The sequence below is a fragment of the Apus apus genome, chromosome 2, assembly GCF_020740795.1.
Source record: "Apus apus isolate bApuApu2 chromosome 2, bApuApu2.pri.cur, whole genome shotgun sequence".
NCBI lineage: Eukaryota > Metazoa > Chordata > Aves > Apodiformes > Apodidae > Apus > Apus apus.
Window position 1 is genome coordinate 36,905,978 of NC_067283.1, and position 22,303 is coordinate 36,928,280.

Genomic DNA, 22,303 nt, shown 5'->3' on the forward strand with positions numbered 1-22,303 from the left:
GTGGATAAAGCTCAGGTAGGGGCTGCGAGGCAGTAATAAGTGAGGAAGGCAGCAACTGGAGAAAGTAACATTCCGTGTGCTCACACCAAGACCCACCCTAATACTGCCCAAGCCCGGGGTTGCAGGCGGTGTGGTGAAGGGAAAAATGTTTCGTGGAACAAGCAAGAAAGTAAATAATCAAAATTTAATCAGAAAATGTAACACTTTACTAAACAAGGTGAAACTTCATCGAGAGCAGATAATCTTTGCAAGCCTAAATAAGCTTTGTGTGTATTTAAACACTTTTTTTAACGTTTTGATGTATTTTAATCCTTGGAGCTTTAAAAATGTTTTTAAGAACAGTCTCACATTCATGCACATTTTCTGCCATGTGTTCCAGGCTGTTGCAAGTCACCTTATTTATGGATTAAAAATGATGCACCTTTCCAAGTACTGCACAGAGGTATGTATTACCCAGAAAGCTAGATGACACTTCTGACAATCTGCCTTTCAATATCTGTTTGCCTGATATTTTATTTAAAGAGGAATTTAATGCTGATCTGAAAATGCTACTATATTCCGCATCCCCTGGATTCAGTTAACACAGCAGGTGGGAAATCAAGATATTGTGACAACTATTCTTCTACCTCAAAGCTATGTAGCAATTAATATTCCAAAAGGTCTCAAAATACTGACATGATAATTTATAGCATCTTTGAATGCTTTTTGTGCTAGTTAAAATTTCAGACAAACCTAATCTCGCCAGTCCCTGAAGCTCAGTGGAAGGCAAAGCTGTGAAAAGTTTCTCAGCTCAATCCTCTGTGACTGCAGATGAGAATTTAAGCAGCAAAGTTCCGATCAGGTCTCTGGAAATGATTACAGGGTTTTTCATGTTGTCACCATGGAAGACAGTGAAAGTGTTGACTTAGTGGGATTTGAAGGATCAAATTCTTACAATTCACAGAAAGTACAACCATGGTGTCTTCCCTCTGCTGCAGATGTATTTTAATGCTTCCTGCACCTCAGCATCAGCGAGGCTTTTACAAGTTAAAGCAAAGATAGGTTTGCACAAACTTACCTGGCGTAGTCAAACAAGCATGCAAGTGCTACTTGAAGCCCATTTTAGAAAATACTTCTTATACTTCACATACGTCTGGAGAGAAATACAGCTTTTTGTAGTCGGCAACATTGTTGTTCAGTTTCTGGTGTGTATTTTTTTAATTATTACTATTTTTTTAAGCTACTGCTCTTCAATTGCACTTATTTGAGCAGTATGGGACCAAATTTCCCTGATACAATACCACTGCTATCAGCTGAGCTATTATTATTGGATTACATCTAGCTCTCTGTCTGAAAGAGCAAAACCTCATGAAATGATGAGTACATTATTATTATTATTATTATTATTATTATTATTATTATTATTATTATTATTATTATTATTTTGAAAGCATCTGTGATCGTAGGCAAACTATGCTAGAAGCTCTGTACAAACTCAGAGGAAAAGATGGTTCCTACTCTAAAGAACCTGCAGTTTAAGAGTCTCATGCTGCATCACTTCCTCTGTTTCTTGGGTTATGCACTTTGCTTCCTCCCTCACCACTTTAGTGGTTAAATATATTGCAAGCAGAAGGCAAAAAAGCTGCCCATGTGCGTGTTTCAACTTGCTGTTTCTCTGATGACCTTCTTTCATGCTCTTTCATCTCTAAATTTAGCTAGCTACTAAACTGGGAGTCTAGCAGGCTTGGTAATACAGGAAACACTAATGCAGGGAAGGTATATAATGACTCTTAAAAGAACAGCACAGATTATGAAGCAGTGTAATTACTATTCTGTAGCCAAATTAAGTTTATTTTACAAAATTGCACCTTGTCAAGTCTAGTCAACCATTACAGACATTCACTCAAGGCCAACACACGCAGCACAAAATCAAAAGTATTATTTAAGGGCTGACACTCAGAACAGAAATCCACCCACCTTAGGACTGCGGTGTTTGAACAGATAACATTGTAAATGCCACATACAAAATACACCTCCAATGTGAAATTTAATCTTTAGCTTAAATAGCTGCCTCAGTGCCATCTAACGAGGAGAACATACTGGAGAATCACAGGAAACATTTAAGAATGTGAAATAAAGCACTGAGATTCAGAAAAGTCTGTACAGACACTGGGACTGTGATTGAGACACAATGAGGTAACTATGCCAAGGTTCATGAAATTGCAGAAAACTTATATTATGCTAAATTCTGGTTTTCTATTTTCAGATAAATGTGATAAAATAGGAAATGTTCTGTGTTGTTTGAGTGAGATAAATGACAAGTAGTTTTATTCCCTGGATCATATATAAAAAATCTGATTAAAAGATTAATTACATTTATGCTTATATAGATATTGAGAATGTTTTAGAGTTTTTAAGCACTCTTGTTCTCATAATCATACTTCCAGTATTACAGTCCCTTTCCCTCCTTTTTGAGAAAACAGCACAAGTACAGCCCAGAAAATTTGTTAATTCTTCCTTTAATAAAGTGGGCTAGATGTTCTTCCAGAGTAAAGATACAAAGTTCCACGACTAAATGAATACCCAGTCAAAATATGATACTGCTTTTCTGCAGTACATACAAATGACATGACATGCAAGAGACTTCCAACAGTCAAAAATTACAGATGCAAAATAGAATACAACAGTCTCAGATACATAATCTTAACCCCATATTAGTTTTCTTCAGTAATTTGAAATGCATGTAATTTTTCCACCTGATTCTTGTTATCCAAAAACATTACGAGCAGGTCATCTTTGGGGGGAGAGAAGAATAATCTTGTATTTCAAATGACAATTTCTTTCTCAGTATATTCTTAACATAAGGCAAGACAGGGTGATGACCTGACCTTTTGTCTAACTTACAAGTTGATGACTTCACGAATATACAAAATTTTAACTACTTCCACACTCTGATCAAGTATCATACTTGAGATGTGGAAGGACTTGGTATAACCAAAGAAGGTTAATTTACTGGAATTCGCTCTGATCTTACTTGTATAATCATATTGCTGCTTCTGAAGATTTTTATCATATCCTCTGGCATGACAGACATTCAGCTCGGCGGTATTCACTGATTTGTGAAAAATTGTTAGAAACTCCCAAAATCTTTGTATACTTTTAGTGCTGTTTTAAAATATGCAATATTAAAGATACAAGTAATTTACAAAAAATAAAAGAACTGTACAAATCACACTCTTCCATTGGCAATGAGACTGTTCAAGAAAACAGCAATGTGATCCCTGAAACAACCAACCAGAACAGAAATCAAAAGACTGATGCTTAAAAAAATAAAAAAAAAGAAGTAAAAACATTTTTCCCTGTCAAAGTACTGGTATCTTTGAAGGCTTATGTATCACAGAACATAAAACTTTTCTCTCTGTCCCCAGAGTATTTCTTTCCATAGGTACTTCTTGAACAAATTCCCCTTTGTTGGTGGTGTGGCACAAGTCCTGCTGAATGGGTTAAGGATAGAAAAGCTTCCAAGACCTAAATAGATCAACAGCCACCTAATCCCCTGGCATTCATGCAAACTCAGGGAAATAAAATAAATGTGAGGACAGGCATGCATGCTGAATTCCAAGGTTATTTTCTATGAAGCTTAAAATCAAACCAAAATAAACACCTCTCCAAAATGTTAGGCATGTAAGATCTTTCATCTAAACAGTCATCTGACTGTTCATGTGGGCTAGGTCACACAGACCTGCTCATAACACTCTATCATTTTATTATTTTACAAGGCACAAATTATCTCAGAAGAACTACACGGTGGCTTTTGAGTGTGTAAGGATACACCAGCTACCACGTAATTACATGACAATTATCTCTTCATTACAGTCACTGACACAGACCTTGTAAAATCTAAGACCAGCAAACTACATGTCACCTCATCTTTGGAATACGGTACTTAACTCATTTACAATTATAGACTAAGCAGCAAATAACTACAATTTCTTCACTCCATACGAACACAAGCTTTGCCATGCAATTATGAAGTTGTTGCATGGTATAATGTGTATCTTAAAAGTAAAAAATGCTATTTTTGGCTGTTAGAGTGACTTTGTAGCATTCCTTCCTCAAGCTGGTTCTGTTTAGGTCCCACAAGACCAGGCGCCCACTTGCCACCAGTTTATTTTAGTGAATTTCAAGAGTTTAAAGGGATCAGTAAGTCCTGATCCCCCTGCATCTACTTGAAAAAAGCTGTTACTGGTTGTACTATGTACTTGATGGGAAAGAAATACACTTTTCCATAGAGTAACAAGTTCTAGAATGAATTAGAAAATGTCTGTTGGTTAACGCTGCTGCACCATGATGTTTTTCTTTACTAGAAATGCGGAAATTGTATAGGAATATATGTAAACAGAGTATAGAAGATAATAGGAATCAGACATAAAGTGCTTTTAATTGTGAACAATTAATTTCACTTTGCACCCTTCCCTGGTAAGTTATCATACCCAAGCTAGTTTTAGTTCAACTGGCTCAGGTCTACCCTATGAAATACTGTAATTTCCCTTGCACCTACTGTTTTAGCCGTGGTAATCTCAGTAAAATAAAAATGATGGGGAGAGTAAAGGTAGACAGATATAAAGAGGGAAAGAGGTGAACTGGGAACTCTCAAGGAGGGAGGGGGAGGGAGGGCGGGAAAGTAGGCAAAAGGAAATAAGGCTCCGTTGTATAGGTCCCCGTTCTCAAGGAATTTGTCACACATTCTCCTGCAAGACAGCACTGAGGAGCAACTACACAAACCTCTGCCTCGAACACACCTCAGGCTACTGCCAGATGAAAATGAAGAAACTAGGATTCCTCAACTGAGAACAAGCTTACTGCCAGGATGATGCTTTTAATCCTTCTGACATACATTCCCTACTTCTCTAATCACAGTCTCTGAAGAAACAGCATCCTTTCCTACTCAGAAAACCCAGCTGAGCATATTTTGTAAAAGGACAATACTAAATCTAGCTTGTTTTTGCTGCTTCAGGTCTGATGCCAAGTATCTACACATTTCTTAATCCATTATGGTACCTAGCACATACTATTCTATGTTTTGGGAAAGAAACAGCTCTATGGTAATAAAGCTCCTAAGTAAGATAACTCTATAACTAAGAATAACTGTCTATTAGAACTGGGTTCTACTGGGTCTTTATTTAAGGCAGTTATTATAAGGTGTCTATTTTATTAGAAGATTTGCAAATTCAGGTGGTTTTTTTTGTCTTTTTTTCTTTCTTTTTTTTAAATTTTTTTCATTTTTAAAAATTTTATTTAGATTTTTGGCAGATGAAATGGGTTACCTCTACCTATTTTCTGTCCTTCTAATCCAAAGAACTATCCAGCCCATGGAATCATAGCAATTTGAGCTAAGGTGTAACGACCAACCTCCCAAACTCTCCCAACCTGTTTTTTTAGATGTCCAGTGGGCTGACAATAGCAAAGTCAGAATCTTTGCTGTTATTACTACTGTCATCATCAGGGCTGGAGCTCAGGTTGCTGGAGGAAGCTGAAATGGAGCCCATCAGTGGGTCAGAAAATATCAAAGAAGAACGAGACGGAGCTTCTGGCTTCACTTCTGCCTCCTTGTGTGCCTGATGGGACTGCACTGGCTCCAGGACAGCACTTGTACTGCCTTCCTCTTCTTTGGAAACCATAATGTAGTCGTCGGCACTCTTGCTCTCACTAACACTCGAATCAGTTGTAGTCTGTGAGACAACAGCACAGGAAGGACTTAAATTTAGTACCAGTTTTACCACTTAATGAGATGTATGATGCATGTCAGTGATAAAGAAGTGGGATAAAGGAATACCCAACATCCAAAAGCAGCAATGCCAAAATAAAGAAGTAAAAAATAAAGTGGGTATTAACTTGGGATGAAAGAATGTATTTGTTATTTACAAAAGCATAAAAGCTAACACTCTACGTTATACATTATTAGGTATAACAGCCTTACCTGTTTCATCATCATAGTGCATCCATGTAGTGACCACAGCAGCCAGGCATCTAACATACATCACCATTGTGAAGATTTTCAGTAATTATATTCTCACTGCTGTTAGTTTTCTGTAGTAACCCATGAAGTAGTACTGACCTTTATTGACCTTTTTTTTTTTTTTTTTTCTGGTTTTCAGGTACAATGGCATTTTGGAACTTGTCAGGTGAATAGTTTGAACCTGGGCCCATGGAATCTGGGCTGTACATAGACCTAGTACAGCATGCACCAGATCAGGTTTGGCAGATTAGGGCTCCCAGGGCTTCTAGGCTTAGTGCTGCCAAGTATTTCCTAATTCTACCAGAAAACGAGGGTTCAAGAATCCCTCATCTGTCCAGTTACACCTTGGGAAATGTGTTCCTAAGCACTCAGGTAATGGATCAAGACTACAAGTCAGTGTACAAGAAAAGTCTCTATGAACTGGCAATCTTATATTCCACCTAGCCACGTTCAGGAGAAACCCAGCTTTTTCACCAGTTAGAGCTATATGCAATTAGAAGGGGAGACTGCCATCTACAGCAGAGTGGGATTTCTCCCTTGTTGACAACTGCCAGCCTATGAGCTTGGTTGTGACCCAAATGGACAACCCTTTGCTCCCTTCTGCAAGAGATGCATTCAGCTCCTGTATAGCTTAATGTTCCTCTGACAAGAACACAACTACTTTCTTACTTGATGTCACACAACTTTTTTCAGCATAATAATGCAACCTGCCAAGCACCTGTGGGGACAAGCATCCTGAGCTGGTGTGATATTGAAACCAATATATTTGATTACACTAATGCGTGACTGAGAAAAAGGAGAAGAAGTAGAAGGGCAGCTGGGGAAATGTGTATGTCAACATGTGTGTCAACTACAAGTCCCTCAGCTGGGATTCTTTCCCCAAACAAAAAAATGCAAATTAACTTTAGGGTAAAAGAGATTATAGGTAACAGAAAAAAAACCCCACAGCAGTAACAAAAAAAGAACAACAGGAAGGATCTGACTGATATAAATTTAGACCCTCAGCACAGGGCATAAAACTGGAGTCTGGAGGTGATCGCAAGTATCAGCAAGACACAACTTGGAGCTACAGTACCCATGGCCTCCAGCAAAACTTACTTTGCTGAATTTATCATAACAGCTGAAAACAATTTTCCATTGCTCTGGTTACTGATTATAGACATGAACTCCCTTGAAAGGGAACTGTAGAGTACTTTGGGGAGCAAAACCCACCAGGGATTGAGATTGACAATAATATGAAACAAGGGAGCTGGAAGTTTTTCATTGTTATTTACATAGCTGTGCCAAATTGTTAAAAGTCACAAGCAAGAAAATATCATCTCAATGTGAAAATACATTCAAACACAGAATTGTACCCTGCCAAAATTCATGTGAATGAGGATTCAAACCTCTCCCTTTGGAGTAAATTTTTTTTTTTTTAAAATCCTGTTTTAACAATTTATATTTTTTGTGTGTTTTATCTAGATAGTATCTAGGTATAATAATATATATTGTTTTGTAATAACATATATATGTTTTGTATTAACCCATTTTAATACTTTCTCATCAATCAAGCCCAGAGTATTGGTTACAACTTTAAAGGTCTCAATGCAAGTCAGTTGTCAAACTGATAGAAATTTACATCTAGTATTTGTTGATACGAATTAATTTTCCTCAGATGACAATAAAATTTGTATCAAAATGAGCAGATTGCTTTTAAAAATTTTGACAGCTATCCTGTGCTGGGCACTATGAAAACTGCCCTCAAACATCCTGATCTGCTCAGAACCGGGGTAGTTCAGATGCCACCAACTTCAAGTGCTTTCCATGAAGCTGAAAACAAACAGATCTATCCTACAAGGAAGGATACTTCACTATCTAAGCCCTTCTGAGCTGAAACATCATTTATTATTAATTAGCCTTTTGCTTTCATCTGGTCTGCTTGAAATGCTGTCTTCATGAGCTGTCTGTCAGTCCATCAGCTGTCACTTCTAGGGGACAGAGAAGTCAGGCAGTGCACACCGTGGCTCTGCTCCACCACTGGGTTAGTTGGCACCTGATTTTGAAGGCACCCAGAGCAGCCAGAGGGTAGAGCCAGGTGATGCTTTTTTGGGAGCTCTAAATGCCACATCCAAAATTTCAGCACTTTGTTTTCCTCCCCCTGGACAACGTTCCTTTAAACAACCACTGTTGTATAATTCACCTGGCCACTTTCCACACTTCTATTTAAAGGCTCTCAGGGAAGGCAGTACAGTATCATTTTGCAAAATTATACACTTTATTATTCCAAGTTATCAAGATCACACTATTTCAGTTGTTGCAGCACTCATACACCTCACACAGGGTGACACAGATGTCACCTAGTAAAACACTCAGCCAGTTGGATCAATATTTTCCTTGCTGGCACCTCAAGGATGCTAACGGGGTGTCTTCCTTTTGGCAGTGAGCCCCAGCAAGGGCCCTCCATCATAAACACTTGGTGCTGGTGTTGCAGTTTCCTAAGTTCTGCTTCCAAAAATGTGGTCTTGCACAGTTAAAAAAAGCATCCTGCCCTTTAATAAAGGGAAAGGAAAACTAGTCATCCCAGTTTCTTGTTGTACTTTTCATTCTACCTACACTTTTTGGTTCAGTTAAAGAGACCTATAGCTCATTGAATTATCAGAGAGGCAGCAAAGCACAGATATTGACTCCAAAATGCTACAAAAGCCCCCCCATAAATGTTTGCCTATCCCTGGCATACATGGGTATTTTGGTACTTATATTTCCAGAGGTAAAATACCTCCTCCCTTCCTCTTTTGCCTGTTTCTGTTTCAGGAAACTCATGCTGACGTGAACCATGTTTTCTCCCATCTGCTGCCACTACTGAATAAATGAAAAATGACAGAATTATACTTCCAGTAGCTTTGAAAGTTAACAACCTTACACCCGTTGCCATATGGCTCCTCCAAACATTTTTTCCTGACGAATATCAGCTACTAGGACCAGGCTTATTTCAATTGCCTTCACACTGTGAACGAGTTAAAACTAACTGTAAGGATACGATTCAAGAAAGCTTAGAAGAACAGCAGTTCATTTTGCATCCTTCTCTGAACAGACATAAAGGCAAGATAATGTGTTAATTATCATTCATTATTTAGCAACAGAAGCCTTCTGTTTGTCAACTGCATGCTGCTACCAAAGCCAAACATTCATAAAATGCTCGATTTCTTTGAGCTTTTATCTTAATTTTTTTTCATTTTTAATTTTGCAGCTTTCCTTTCCAAAGAACAGTTGTATCCTTACCCTCACTTTACAAAGAGGGATCTTGAGTCAAAAAAGGGGAAAAGCACTTAAAAAAAAAAGTAAAGATGATAAATAATTTATACGTATGTAACAACCTATCACAAAAGACCAGATTTTAATCTCAATTACATGATAGCTACACCTGTAACTTTTCCAGTAATCCTAGAAAATATCCCTGTAATTCCACTAAAAAGAAGTCTACAGTATAAATCACATCAAACAGAATTACATGCATTAGTAAAGTCATATATGGGTAAATACAATGAAATTTCTTTAGCAGCAAATGCATTTAATTGTCTAGAAGTGGTTGGCAATTTTAATCCCCCTGCAGCTCTCAGTAAGTACTCCTGGATTGATCTGGGGCATCAGTACAGGCCATTTTCTTCAGCAGAGCCAAAAGTCTGGGCTGTGGCCCAGTCTGGGCCAAGAACTGACCCCATAAATTAACAATTGGATGTCATGACCCACTAAATTCAGCAGATTTACTTTTCCATGTGTTTTTAAAAGGGGTCCAAAACTCTCCTCTTTTTGTTCTATTTTAGACACTGTGTTTAAAGATGATGGGCTTGGAAACAGCACAGACCAGTGGGATACTACCCGTCCTCCTGGACTTCCATTTCTAACCCTAATAGTTTATTTTTCTTTCTGTCACAGGGGGTGTTCCTTGTCATCATAACTGGAACTTCCAGAAGATGAGAGGACACAAATCCGTATGAATGTACCGCACTTCCAAACGTAAACCATGCAGTGCTGAAGCCTCACTAATGCTCTGCAGGAGCTCAGCTTGTACAACCTCTACTCACATTGCTCATAGCTGGCTGACTAGCAGCTCCCAAAATGGTGAGATCCACGAGTGCCTCTCAGTTCCTGGGGCTGGATATGCCCTTAGTACACACTGGGATAAGACCAGACCTCATTATACACGGCCCCAGAAGTTCCCATTGGAAAGAAACCTGTGCAGACCAGGCTTCGCTGGCTCCGCTCTCCATAGCGGAAGAGCAAAGCCGCTGTGCCCCTGCTCAGTGACACATGGTTTGACCAGCAGCTGAGCAAGGGCTTCTACAGTACCAGCCGGCTCTGCTCACACTCATACAGCATGGTGACACTTTGTATGGCATTCTCCCTTCCAGTTTCTAGAATAAATCCAAGTAGAAATCATAAAAAAAAAGTACTATTTGCTATTTTGGCAAGAAAGCAAAATGTACTTTGTAGAAAATACTATGAGCTAAAGGGCAAAACCAGGAGGTCATTATATGAACGCTACAATATGCTACAGCAGTTTAACCTATGACTTTATTATGGCAGAAAGCAGTGTAATTGAAATTGTAATGACAACAGCTAAACAAGCAGTAAAGCTTTCTAGCAAAGCTTTGCTCTTTGAACCTGCCATTACTTAGTTAAAAAAAACCAAAACAGTAAATCTTGGTATTGCTTCCAATACTGAAATACCATTAAAACATTATTTTTAACATAGATTGTTCTCACTCAGAGGGATTGTAATACATCAAAACAACTCTGTGTCATTATTTGAAAATGAAAAAATACTTCCTCTAGTTATTAGGTAAACTTCACAAGGGTAAACTGACTGCAGACTCAGACTGTGAGGTGACCGTGCTGCCACTGACTGACAAGTGTGAGTATCAGCAGTGGGGTGGCAGACTTAACAGAACTCCAATATAGAAATGTGCATATCGAAAAGTACTTGTTTTTAAGATCACATTTGAGTCAGACTGAGTCTTAGACAGAGAGGGACCTTTTAAGATGAAAGGGAAATACCTCTTTCTCTGTATGATCTCATCCTGTGACTCTATGCTTTGTATGTGAAAGCACTGTTTACTGATTGAAGGAGAAAGTCAACACAATGGAGGAGAAGGTAAAAGCAACCTCCTTGCTATTTCCTTTTGGCACCGGCCATGGATACACTGCAATGCAGATAATAAGCTCTTACATAATGGGATTCTGGAGGACAAAGACAATGAGAATAATCATATGGGAACATTTGATATGGGAACATTTGATACAGGTACACTTACCTCCAGATTTTACATCTTTTTGTAGGAAATTAGCCTGTGATTTAACAATCTGAAAGAAAAACCCTACCAGACACTGCATAGCACTTAAATATCTGTGCATGGAGCATAAGGCTACAATAAAAATAACGGATGGGAGTAGGACAGTAGCTAGAGAGACACTTTTAACCATGGCTCCATATGCACCAGCAATGCTGATGTGTTCCCATGTAATGTCTGGACATGTTACAGGAAGTCTCAAAAATATATCAGACTAATTCCATCAATGACCTGCTTGAGATATCTTACCTGTTGTCCCGAGATTAACTGTTGCTTTGTCATAACAGGTCCCTTTAGGACATCATCTGCCCCCTTGTTCTGACTGTTGGAACAGTAATGATCATCAGCTATCGTGATTTGCTCATTTTCTTCAGCTTCCAGCTGGCTCTGGTTGAAACGCAGGGAACCCTTCAGAATGTCTTTGATCTGTTGTTGAATGCGAGGGGAAAAAAAATAAATTAGAAATTTGAAGGAATTCTGAATTTTCTACAGCTCCACGCAGTATGCTTTCACACACCACTTCCCCAAAATATTTGCTTTTAAGAAACAGCAAGCAAGTCAATATTCATATCTATACTGGCTAAAGATATAAATATCAGTCAAGTGTGGTTGTGTTAGAGTCTGGAAAACAAGTATCCAAGAAATCTAAAGAGAAACTGTGAAGATTATTCTCTACCTTGTTACAGATTTAACATCTGTCACATTGTTCCTGATTAAATATATTCCAAGGGAGCAGAGGGCAGTATAATCAGAGCTACAGATGCTCAGCAGCACTCTCATTTTATGTATGTAGTATTTTTACTTTTAATTCAAGTGTCATTCCATTTAAATAATGGGGACACAGGCACCATTATTGCCCTGCGTGTACATTTTGCATTAAGAAAAATTACGGTGCAGTTTAAGCCCAGACCTTGGTGCTGTGCTGCCTCAGATCTGGCTCAAGGTGTCCAGAACTTCTCAGGGAGCAAATACCATGCAAGTCATTTGAACTCCTTCTAGCTGAGTTTTACCTTTTTGAATAAAAGTATGCTGCAATGCTTGATGCATTGGTAATAGTAAAACAGCCACAAGACAAAACAGCAGTATAAAAGAGAAAAAACTAAAAAAAAGAGAAAGTATTAACACACTGAAGGGTAAAAGAAGGCTAAGTTAACCAATAGTTATACCTGCTTCAAACCAGCCAAGGAAACCAGAATTTCATCTTCTTTTTCCAGGCGTTCTTGTAATATGACTTCCTGGATATTTCCTGCAACATTAAAAGAAAAAAGTGAAGCAAGAAAATTCCCTAAATAATCTCCAACTTGCTGCCAACTTACCACTGACTCATGCTCTCAAAAAAACCCCAACCTGTGACCTGCAAACACAATTTTGCACACAGACCTTGAGGCTGACAACCTTATGAGCTGTGGAGAGGAGGCCAGTCCCAGCCTGGCACGGCTGCCTGGAGGCCTCCAGCAATGTTGTGCTGCTGAGGGACTTCTCCTGCCCCACTATGCCTATTGCCCATAGGAAAAAACATTGACCTCTGTGGCTAACCGAGTCAAGTATCTCTTTGAGCCTGAACATGCTTTGGAAAGCACTCAAAAACATTAACAAGAATCTGATGCAGCTTGCCGAAAGGGTTAGGGTAGAAGCTCAGGAATCTTCAACTTGATCCTGTGGCTACTGCAGATGCTGTAACACTCTTCTTTCTATAAGGACTGAGAGTTTCATTCCCTTTCCAATGCCTCCTTTTAGGTAAAAGACTCAGGACCTAGCAAAATTTATTGGATGAAAAGAGCCATGTAGTACCACCACTACAGAAGACACCTTCCTTCAACACTGACAGTGCTGTCCTCTAAGGATGCATTTCAGTCATCTGGTACAGCATGTTTTGAGGAGCAAGGGCTGGAGGCTGGCTAACACATCAGAGATGAAGCTGTGGTGGTCCTCCCTCTGCCAGGGAAATCCCAGGCAATGTGGCAGCCCAAACCATCCCAGAGAAACTATAGCTCCAGGAGCAATGCAGACTCTTCAACTATGTCAGGTCCTTCTCCATCCTCCTAGCTCCTGCTTTCCTCATCTTTAAGAAAAGAGCAACGACTCCTAGTGACAGATTTACAGAATGAGATGGTGTCTGTCAACTGAAAATGACGGGATCCTCTTTTGTGCCACTCCTGTCTTACATAAACAGAGCTAAGTCCAAATCCCTGTGTGACATTAATCTGGGGACAATGCTTTGCTGCTCATGAATACCTGTACCTCAGGTGCTCACAATGAGAGCTTTGTACCATTAATCAACACCTGCACTGAATTTTGTTTGTTTTTAAAAACATCCTACATGTTCACAAAAGCCAGAAGTGTTGTCACAGGTTATGCTGACAAGGACAAACATAATGATGCTGACAGCTTTGACACAACACGAAGTTTGAAGTAAAAGCACAGAGCAATTTGGCCTAGGTTTTGTGTTTACAGGAGAAATAGCAAAAGAATGAGATGTGGGAGACAGGACAAGAAGAAAGATTAAAAGTAGAGAGGTAGATTTAAAACCCACATATAAACACAGACGTTTGAAATTGTGTGGGGGCCAGAAATCAGTAACAGGTATAAATCAAGAATAGAAAGGACAAAGAGGAGAAAGGATCCAAGCCAAAGTACTCAATAAACTGCTAAAGAAGCAACCTGAAAAGCAGAGGCAATAAAAGAGGCTGGAGCCACTAAAGGCGATAGATAATGAGAGTTCATGAAAGGTGGCGATCAAAGTCAAGAGGAACAGTAGGGGTCAGATCACTCAGCTTTGCCGAAGCAGCCTATCTGAACAAGGAAATCCATGCTTACATTATTTGGCACTCATACTTATATGTATATATATATATATATAAAATAGCAGCAGTGTCCTGGAGCAACAAAATCAAATGCAGTACAATTGAACAATGTCTAGTATTAAGTTCACATCAGAAAGTCACTGCATTATGATAGAACTAGATCTTGCCACAAATATGTAGCATCATGAATTGAGAGAAAGCATAATTAATTAAACACTTTACTTGCTTTTTTATACTTTACATTGAAATTATCTAGTAAAATTCAACTGTCTTTTCCATTTCGCAGCATTAGAAAGAAAAACATTTCTGTAGTGTTTGATCCCCACATATATTAAAACCATGCATTAAAAAACTAAGGTATGCATACTGACTATAAATAAAATAATGCAAAACATCACCAACCTGATGAAGACCAAAAAAACAGGAAAATGAGAGCAACAGAACAAAAGAAAAGGCATTGCACATGACGTGGATTTAATCTACTATTATTTGTGTTCTTTAGAAATGTTTATATATCTTTATTTCAAAAAATGGAAAAGAATCCCTCATCACTACAAAATCCAGCTGTAACTATGTATGAAGAGCCAGTACACTGAGAAATTTCTCAGAACTTATGAATGGAACTCTGATAGCTAGCCAGCAGTAAAAATTAATACAAATGTTTGTATTATCACATATTTTCTTCAGCAAAATCAATACCAGATTTTAATCACAGTTTCAGAGAAATAAAAAAAAGATTGAGAGAGAAAAGGTTGGAAATACAACAAAGCTTTCTAGTATTTAACTGTTGAATTTCTAATATTTTTCCTTCAAGTTGCACTGTGCTTTTAAGTACAATGTGACATATGTCTTGGATATGTAGTGTCTATTTTCTTTAAACAGTTATAATCATTAAAATGTGTTTTGGAAAAATTTGTACTCAGAGTTTGCTATAAGACACAATTTTGGACTCAAAGAGCACACTTCCACTTAACCCAGAAAAATGCCCCAAGATGCAAATCACTGTAATCAGCTGCTTCCCTCCCTCCTCCCCATTAAGTAACAGTTGTGACATAAGGTCATAAATTAGGATGCCTTCTCTAGTACAGTGAACCAGAATGAAGTTTTCCCTGTGGAACTGGAAATGGAGCTTTCTTCTTCTAAATATGCCCTTGACCTGCACATGACTTTTAATCTACTACCCTCATCCACTTTGAGTGCAGAGTTTATTATCTACCAAATAAGTGGTAAGTATGAAATCCAAATTGTCAGTTCTCATTCTTTTTCCCCGGCTAATGAGTAGAGAAGAATTAAATAAATAAATAAGTTCCTTAGATGAGATAACTATATGGGCAATATGATTTTCACTGAGTCCTTTCTTGATCACATCGTCCTGCTGGGACTACCCTCCACAATTCATGTGGACAAAGGAAAGACTACTCTCCACAATCCATGTGGAAGCAGAGGCAGGAGGAAGAGGAGGGGTGGCAAGCGACTCGGTATGTAGCTCAGCACCTGCACTCCCATGAATGGCTGTGCCAGGGGCTCAGAGGTCCTCACCTGAGAGACCTCCACCCAAGCCTCTTCCCACTGCTGGGGGTACCTCATGGTGCAGTCAGTTCCTGAGATGAACTGGGAAACTAAGCTCTCAAGTGTAGGCAAAAGCTTGTTATATTACTCTTCTTAATCTCAAATAATACCTTTCTAACTGTAAATACTTTTAAAACAGTAGCTCTGTTAAGAGTGCTAGGAGGCATGATATTTGATATGATACTGCTCAGCTGAAGGATTTTTACAGTAAGGTGAGGTGCATAATTTTATTATTTTTCCTTTGTAGGAGATGTTACTATATTTTGACAGAAGTGCTTTATGTATCTAAATGCATGGGCCATGTCTTGATTTTTTTTTCCTTATCTGATGCTCTGTATCAGTACCTCACAGCCTTATTTTTTATTTATGAAAAATAATGTAATTACTTAAAAAACTTATTTATTTATTTGTTATGAAAAATAATTTTTGTAACACTCTAGTTTTCTTTTTGAAAAAAGCCCTGCAGATATACATTAAGAACTGAAAACCTTCCTACCTGTAAAAAAATCTATAAAATTAATCAAATTATTGCTTATGCCATTTCTAGATTATTCAAAACTGATTCTAGTTTGCTTATATTCTATAAATATCTTATTGGGATAGCTGTTATTAAAATATTAACAAAATCCTATGATACTTTGGAGACTAAGACTAAGGTCAAATATTTCTGGCTACCTTTTCTTTTTTTTCTTTCTTTCAGCAAGATTTCATTGAGCAGGTACCAAATGCTTTATGGAGAAAAAGAAAGTACTTGTTTCAGTCAAGTTCTTATCAGGAGAAAATAAAAGGTGAAGTTTGCAACCTCTCATCTGGTGGTTGGATCACTGGTGTGATCCATAGGAGATCCCAGGCAGACATTATATGAATCTGGATTTGTTTCAACATAGTACTAACAAACCTCTTAAGTTCCATAAAATGAACTGTCACATCCTAACTGTGTTCTTGACTAAGCCTCAGAAATACTGGAGCTGTAAAACCTGTTCTCTTCAGAAGTCAGCAACATTATCTACTATTATGACTGCCCTCAAACAAGACCCACAATCCAAGGAATGCCTTCTGTATAATTGATTAGCATTAATTTCTGGTATTTCTTGTCAAATGAGCAGATTCATTTAAGTTTGATATATACTAGACCAGTAAATCAATATCTAATTGCTTAGCGAGACTGATCAGCTGCCAACTACAACTACAGAGGAATAATATGCAGATGACAGCACTTCTGCTTTTCTTCTCTATAGAAAAACAATGTATCTAGTAGTGATTTCAGAGGCAACAGACTCTTTGAAACAGCTGAAGAGTTAAGATGAAACATAATTTTTCATTTCTTGCTCTTACAGTCATCCTTAATTGTAAATAAGTTCACATGCAAACTCACTGTACAAGTATTAAAAAAAAATAATATTTCTATTTTCTACTTCAACTGAAGACACATTATCATCCTCTGTACAAAGATAAAAGAGGAAAATAATCCACAGCAGCTCCTAGCAGGCAAATTAGAGAAGGCTCATGCTCTTTGATGACTGAACTGCTACATATTGCATGATGGTGTGGGCAGTCACTGATCCCTAGCCAGGGGAATGGGCTGTTCAAAATTTCCTCTCTGAATGCAGAAAAGCCGTTAGGCTTAGCCTAGTTATTTTAGAGGCTTATTAAGTAAAACCTAACTTTTGCAGAAAATTTTGCATGCAGTCAATATGGACTTCGCAAGGAACGCACCCAGAGCTGCATTAGATGAGTGGGAAAACTAGTCTGCTGGAGACAAGGTCCTCTGAGGCATCCTTTCCTGACTGTCCATCTCCTCCTCTTCCCTTCCACCAAAGAAGTGGGAGATAGGCAGAGCTACAGCCCTGAGGGATGGAGGCACAATGTGGGCTTTACTTTATACTAACACAAAAACGGATGGAAGAGTAGAAACCTGCCAATGACTTTAATGTCCTTGCTCTCTTAGGCTCTTTGTTTTCTCCTGTACCGCTGCCCTTTTGCAGTGCATCTCCCTCCTCATGATTTCTATTTTAAGCCAGTCTCTGTGGGGCCTTTCCAGGAAGAAGATGCCTGCTGAGAGGAGTTAATGGGAAATAGCTGCAAGCTTTATTATGAATGCTGACTTTCTACTACTAGTTCCTGATCAGTGACTTGTGAACAATTGACAGTGCTGGAATCATGTTAAATTGACTTTTTTCACATTTCCTTTCTGATACTGAGAAGACAGCTCAGACTCAAGAGTCCAAAAGTACCTTCTCCTTGCCAAGGCAGGCAGCAGGAAGGGGAGAGCTGAGCGGATTATTTCGCTTCCTCATTGTCCCAAAAGAGGAAGGCAAAAACACCCTGCAAAGTTCCCACAGATGTCAAGGCACAGTCAGTTCTCTAGACTCATATTCTAGATGTTTTCTACGATCGTTTTTATGAAAACAGGGCTTATAGAAGATGCTTCCAGCATTTCCTGCACAGGTTACTGGCAATAGCAGGATGGCTTTTTCACTAAAATTAGAAAGCTGGAGGGATGGATGGGAAATTTAGGTTCTGATTATGAATTTTTCTCTCTTTTCACAAAAAATACTAATTTCCTACCTGGAATGGACTGAACTTTGAGCAAGTGGACATAAAATCCAGAACTTAACAGTGGTTTGGGACCTCTCTAGAAAGACTATGCAGTATGACAGTGATGGTTCTATGATTCTATATTGCTGTTCAAGAATGCAGCTCAGAATATTTCCAAATACTGCTTTTTCTTTCCAGAATTAAAAGCATCACTTAGCAACGTTTCAGTGTTAAGGAATTTCAGGATCTTAAAAATGTGAACTATTACATTATTGGTGAAGTATTGCATTATTGAATATTTTTACATATTTACATATATGTAGATGTACCGTATATACCTCTGAGTCACAGAGATGTGTCATGTGTAGAGCCCCAACACTTTATCTGTGTTTAAGATGTGGTAATGCTTGTGACATCTGAGAAATATTTGGTAAAAATTCACCAACCACCAACTCAAACCAATGCACAGAATCACAGATGTTGAGAAAATGAGGTTGAGTCATGAAGTAAATTTGTCCACTCCTTGCTCAAAGGCAAGATCAACTCTTAACTACCAACTCTAATTTACACAAGATAAGCAAATCACACTTAACATATGTGTTAGCACCAAGGTGTACCAGGACATCCTGTGCTTTCAAAGAGAATATCAAAGAACACGGGCACCATGCCTCCCACGGCAGGTGACAGAACATGCTCATCCTATGCAGAGATAATTTTTTTTTACAAACTTTGTCCCTGATGGGATGACAGACTGCACCATCCCACACTGCTTACATAAACATACAGGCTTATCAATGTTAAGACAAATAACCTCTGTGCAGACATCACATGCTCCATATTCCTCCATCCATTCTGCTCACTAAAACTTTTCCCATGACTGTAAACACCCTCTAGGAACACGAGTCTTTGAGCACCTCCAAGCAACATGCTCTTCTTAAAGTTCAAAGCAAGTCTTTTTCTCTGTCCTTCTGAAGAATTGCTCTTTTCCTGTTGCTGTTTACATTCACTAGAAATAAAAAAACTACTCTGGTGAGAAGTGACAAGCAAATGCGCATTTGTTCTGCGTAAGTGACAAACTTGATAGCTGTAAGAAATTGAAAACTTTCCTAAGGGGAAACTACACATTTTCATTTCTTTATGATCTAAACACTTTATACTGGAACAGAGTGCAGACACTACATCTTAGAATTGCTATGGTTGTGTAAAAGACAGTTTTCTGCAGATCATGCAGAGACCTCTAAAATGCAAGGTTTTCTCATTCTTGTATGGTTGAAATCATTAATACTGTTCCTGATTTGACAAGCAGAATGATTTCTTCAAATACCATTGTGGTAAATGCTCCATAGAAACTTCGATAGATTTGAGAGTTTTGAAAGCAAACATCCATAAATGCCTGAAATTCCATTTAAAAAATCTGAAGAGATTTTTTATGATGTCTGTCATAAACAGAATAAATGACACCAAGCTGTGAAAGCTGTTTTTAAAGCTTCCTATAAGATAATTTTCTTCAATATAGAACTATAATGTGTTAATCAATACTTCTGAATATATCACCATGATTTTTTCTTTAATTGATAATTGTTTAGAGTTTTCCTTATCTGTGTGAAAGACACTGCTGCAGCTATTAGTTTCTACTGTGCTGTCAACCTAATTGCTTACAGTGAAGACTTTAGGAAATAATTAAGCATACAAATTATTTCCATTCCAGTTAGGTTTAGTGTTTGACCTGTGTGGAGGAACTTGTGTGGTGCTAAACCATTATGCATATGGTTATTTCTGTGTGTAACACAGACACAAACCCTGTTGCATTTTATGCTCTTTTCCACTGTAAAGACTTCTTTATAAAAGTCTACTGTTGCATACTTTATTCTTGAAAGATTGAGGGTCAAAGAATGTACATTAACTCCTGAGACAGGTTCTACATTGCGGATAAGGTACATCAACATTAAATTGCTTAAATATTTACCCAGTGATTGATATTTGATAACCATAATTTTTTTTAAGTACCCACAGAGTATATTTGGCTTTTGCGTAAGACGACTGCAATTCCAGTTTTATTGTCTGAGAAGTTGGAATTAAAAAATGAATGAATCTGCTTAGTAGGAGAGATTGTAATTTACACTGGCTTTGACTTGAATTAGTAAAATACATACACACACACATATATATATATATCAATATACACACACATATATATATACTGTGAGCCCTGAGATATATTTGTATCACTTATTCAGAAGTCCTTAGGAATGGATCACTGACAGTAGAGCTGGATTTGTGCCCATATTACAAATGAAAAGCAAGTCAACCCAAGCTGTGTAGTGTGGTTACATTCACATTAACGAAAACAATTAGGAATCTATGTTAAAGGAAAGCCATTTACCTGTTTGCCTTAATTTTGTACCCTGCACTTTTGGATATCTTTTGCAGTTTTGAGAAATGTACTGATTTTCTGTTTGCTACCTCTGTATAGTTTGGAGTCATGCTGCTACTCTGTTCTTAAGACGGGGACTTTTCCATGTCACCTGGTCCACCTACCTACAGCAGTCATCCTGGATCATTCAAGTAGCTCTCTGCCCTTCCTCTAACAATGCCATCTATTCTGAACATGATGGGTGACCCTGAGAGGCTAAATAAAGTGTGAAGAGTGAAAGAAATGTATCATATATGCTCCTGCTCACCTGGTTGGCTACAACTTAGCTATAATGATTTAAATAATTAAATTTAAATCATTTCACGAGAGAGGGTAGTGATAGGACAAGGGGTAATGGTTTTAAACTGAAAGAGGGTAGATTTAGGTTAGACAGCAGGAAGAAATTCTTCACCATGAGGGTAGTAAGGCACTGGAATAGGTTTCCCAGGGAGGTTGTGAAACACCTCCTTGGAGATGTTCAAGGCCAGTTTGGATGAGGCTTTGTGCAGCCTGGTCTAGTGTGAGGTGTCCCTGCTCATAGCAGGGTATTTGGAACCTGATGATCTTTAAGCTCCCTTCCAACCTTAACTGTTCTGTGATTCTAAGAAATGATAGGTGGATCTTGAAGAATGTAATAATAAGCAAACCAGTGACTACAGAAAGGTTCAGCTATAATAATGTCAAAGATCCTTATGGAAATAATGGGGAAATTAACAATTCAATTATGCCAGAATGTAGCTTCTGCCAAGGCTTCACTCCTCTAAAGCTGACATCAGAAGAGAAACCAATGCCTAAGAGATGCTGGGAAGGAAAGGGTGGATTGTCAGGGGCCAGCAGCAGCAGGGAGGTGTTCACCACACAAATGGAAGGAAGCAAGAGGCCAGTGGAAGTAAACATTATAACAGGAAATCATTGAAAATATCAGGGAAAGCTGTTAATTAAGTAATGATGGGGTGTGTAAGCTTCATTATTTTTATCTTCTCCTTTTCAGCCAGATTACTGGGATGAAAGGGTTTGTAGGTGCCAACCACAGTTGGACTTTCAGGATTGGCACATTTGTTGTAGAAAGACAGTAGCTCTCTATCAGTTAACTGTGTGCTTCTGACCTTAAGAGTCACCCTCAAGTGAAAAAAGGTGGTTAAAATTAATGGGGTGTGAAGAATTACACTTTTATTCTTCCTTCATATATACAGAGCATGATTAGAAGTGAGGGTCTGAAAGTCATGCTGTACAAGTATCTGTTTCCCAGTAACCATTCCTGTATTCAGTTTAATAATTTGTTAATGTTCCTTACTTATAAGCTGTTTTTATAGCTTATTTTACACTGTTATTCTTAACCAAAGGAGCAATTCCCTTATACTTACCGGCTGTATTTGATGTGGCCTTTTTTACTTACAACATTTCTAATCACACGGGGTTTCTCAGCTATGGATTATTTTATTTATGTCCCAAGCATAAGAGAACTCATTTAATACACTTAGCTCCTCAACAAATGCTGAAGTATTTAATTCCAACCTGAGGCAGCAGAACAATTTCCATTTTACTTTATCCTTACAGAAATGTCATAAGCTCTCATCCCATCACACGATACATAAAACAAGAGCTCAGTACTATATTGCATACTGCACCCAGATCTGTACTGGTCAATGTA

The 22,303-nt window shown here is 38.2% G+C and overlaps 1 protein-coding gene across 2 annotated transcripts in view; it reads right to left on the minus strand.

The window, feature by feature from the left end:
• Positions 1–2,478: 2,478 nt before the first annotated feature.
• Positions 2,479–22,303, minus strand: part of TBC1D5 (TBC1 domain family member 5) — a 320,926-nt gene continuing 301,101 nt past the window's right edge. For both annotated transcript variants that reach the window (XM_051610176.1, XM_051610175.1), the window contains 3 exons: positions 12,495–12,574; positions 11,578–11,754; positions 2,479–5,711 (listed from right to left, as the gene is read on the minus strand). In XM_051610176.1, the coding sequence (XP_051466136.1) occupies positions 5,418–5,711; positions 11,578–11,754; positions 12,495–12,574 (551 nt within the window). In that variant the 3' untranslated portion in view covers positions 2,479–5,417. The remainder of the gene's footprint in view (positions 5,712–11,577; positions 11,755–12,494; positions 12,575–22,303) is intronic.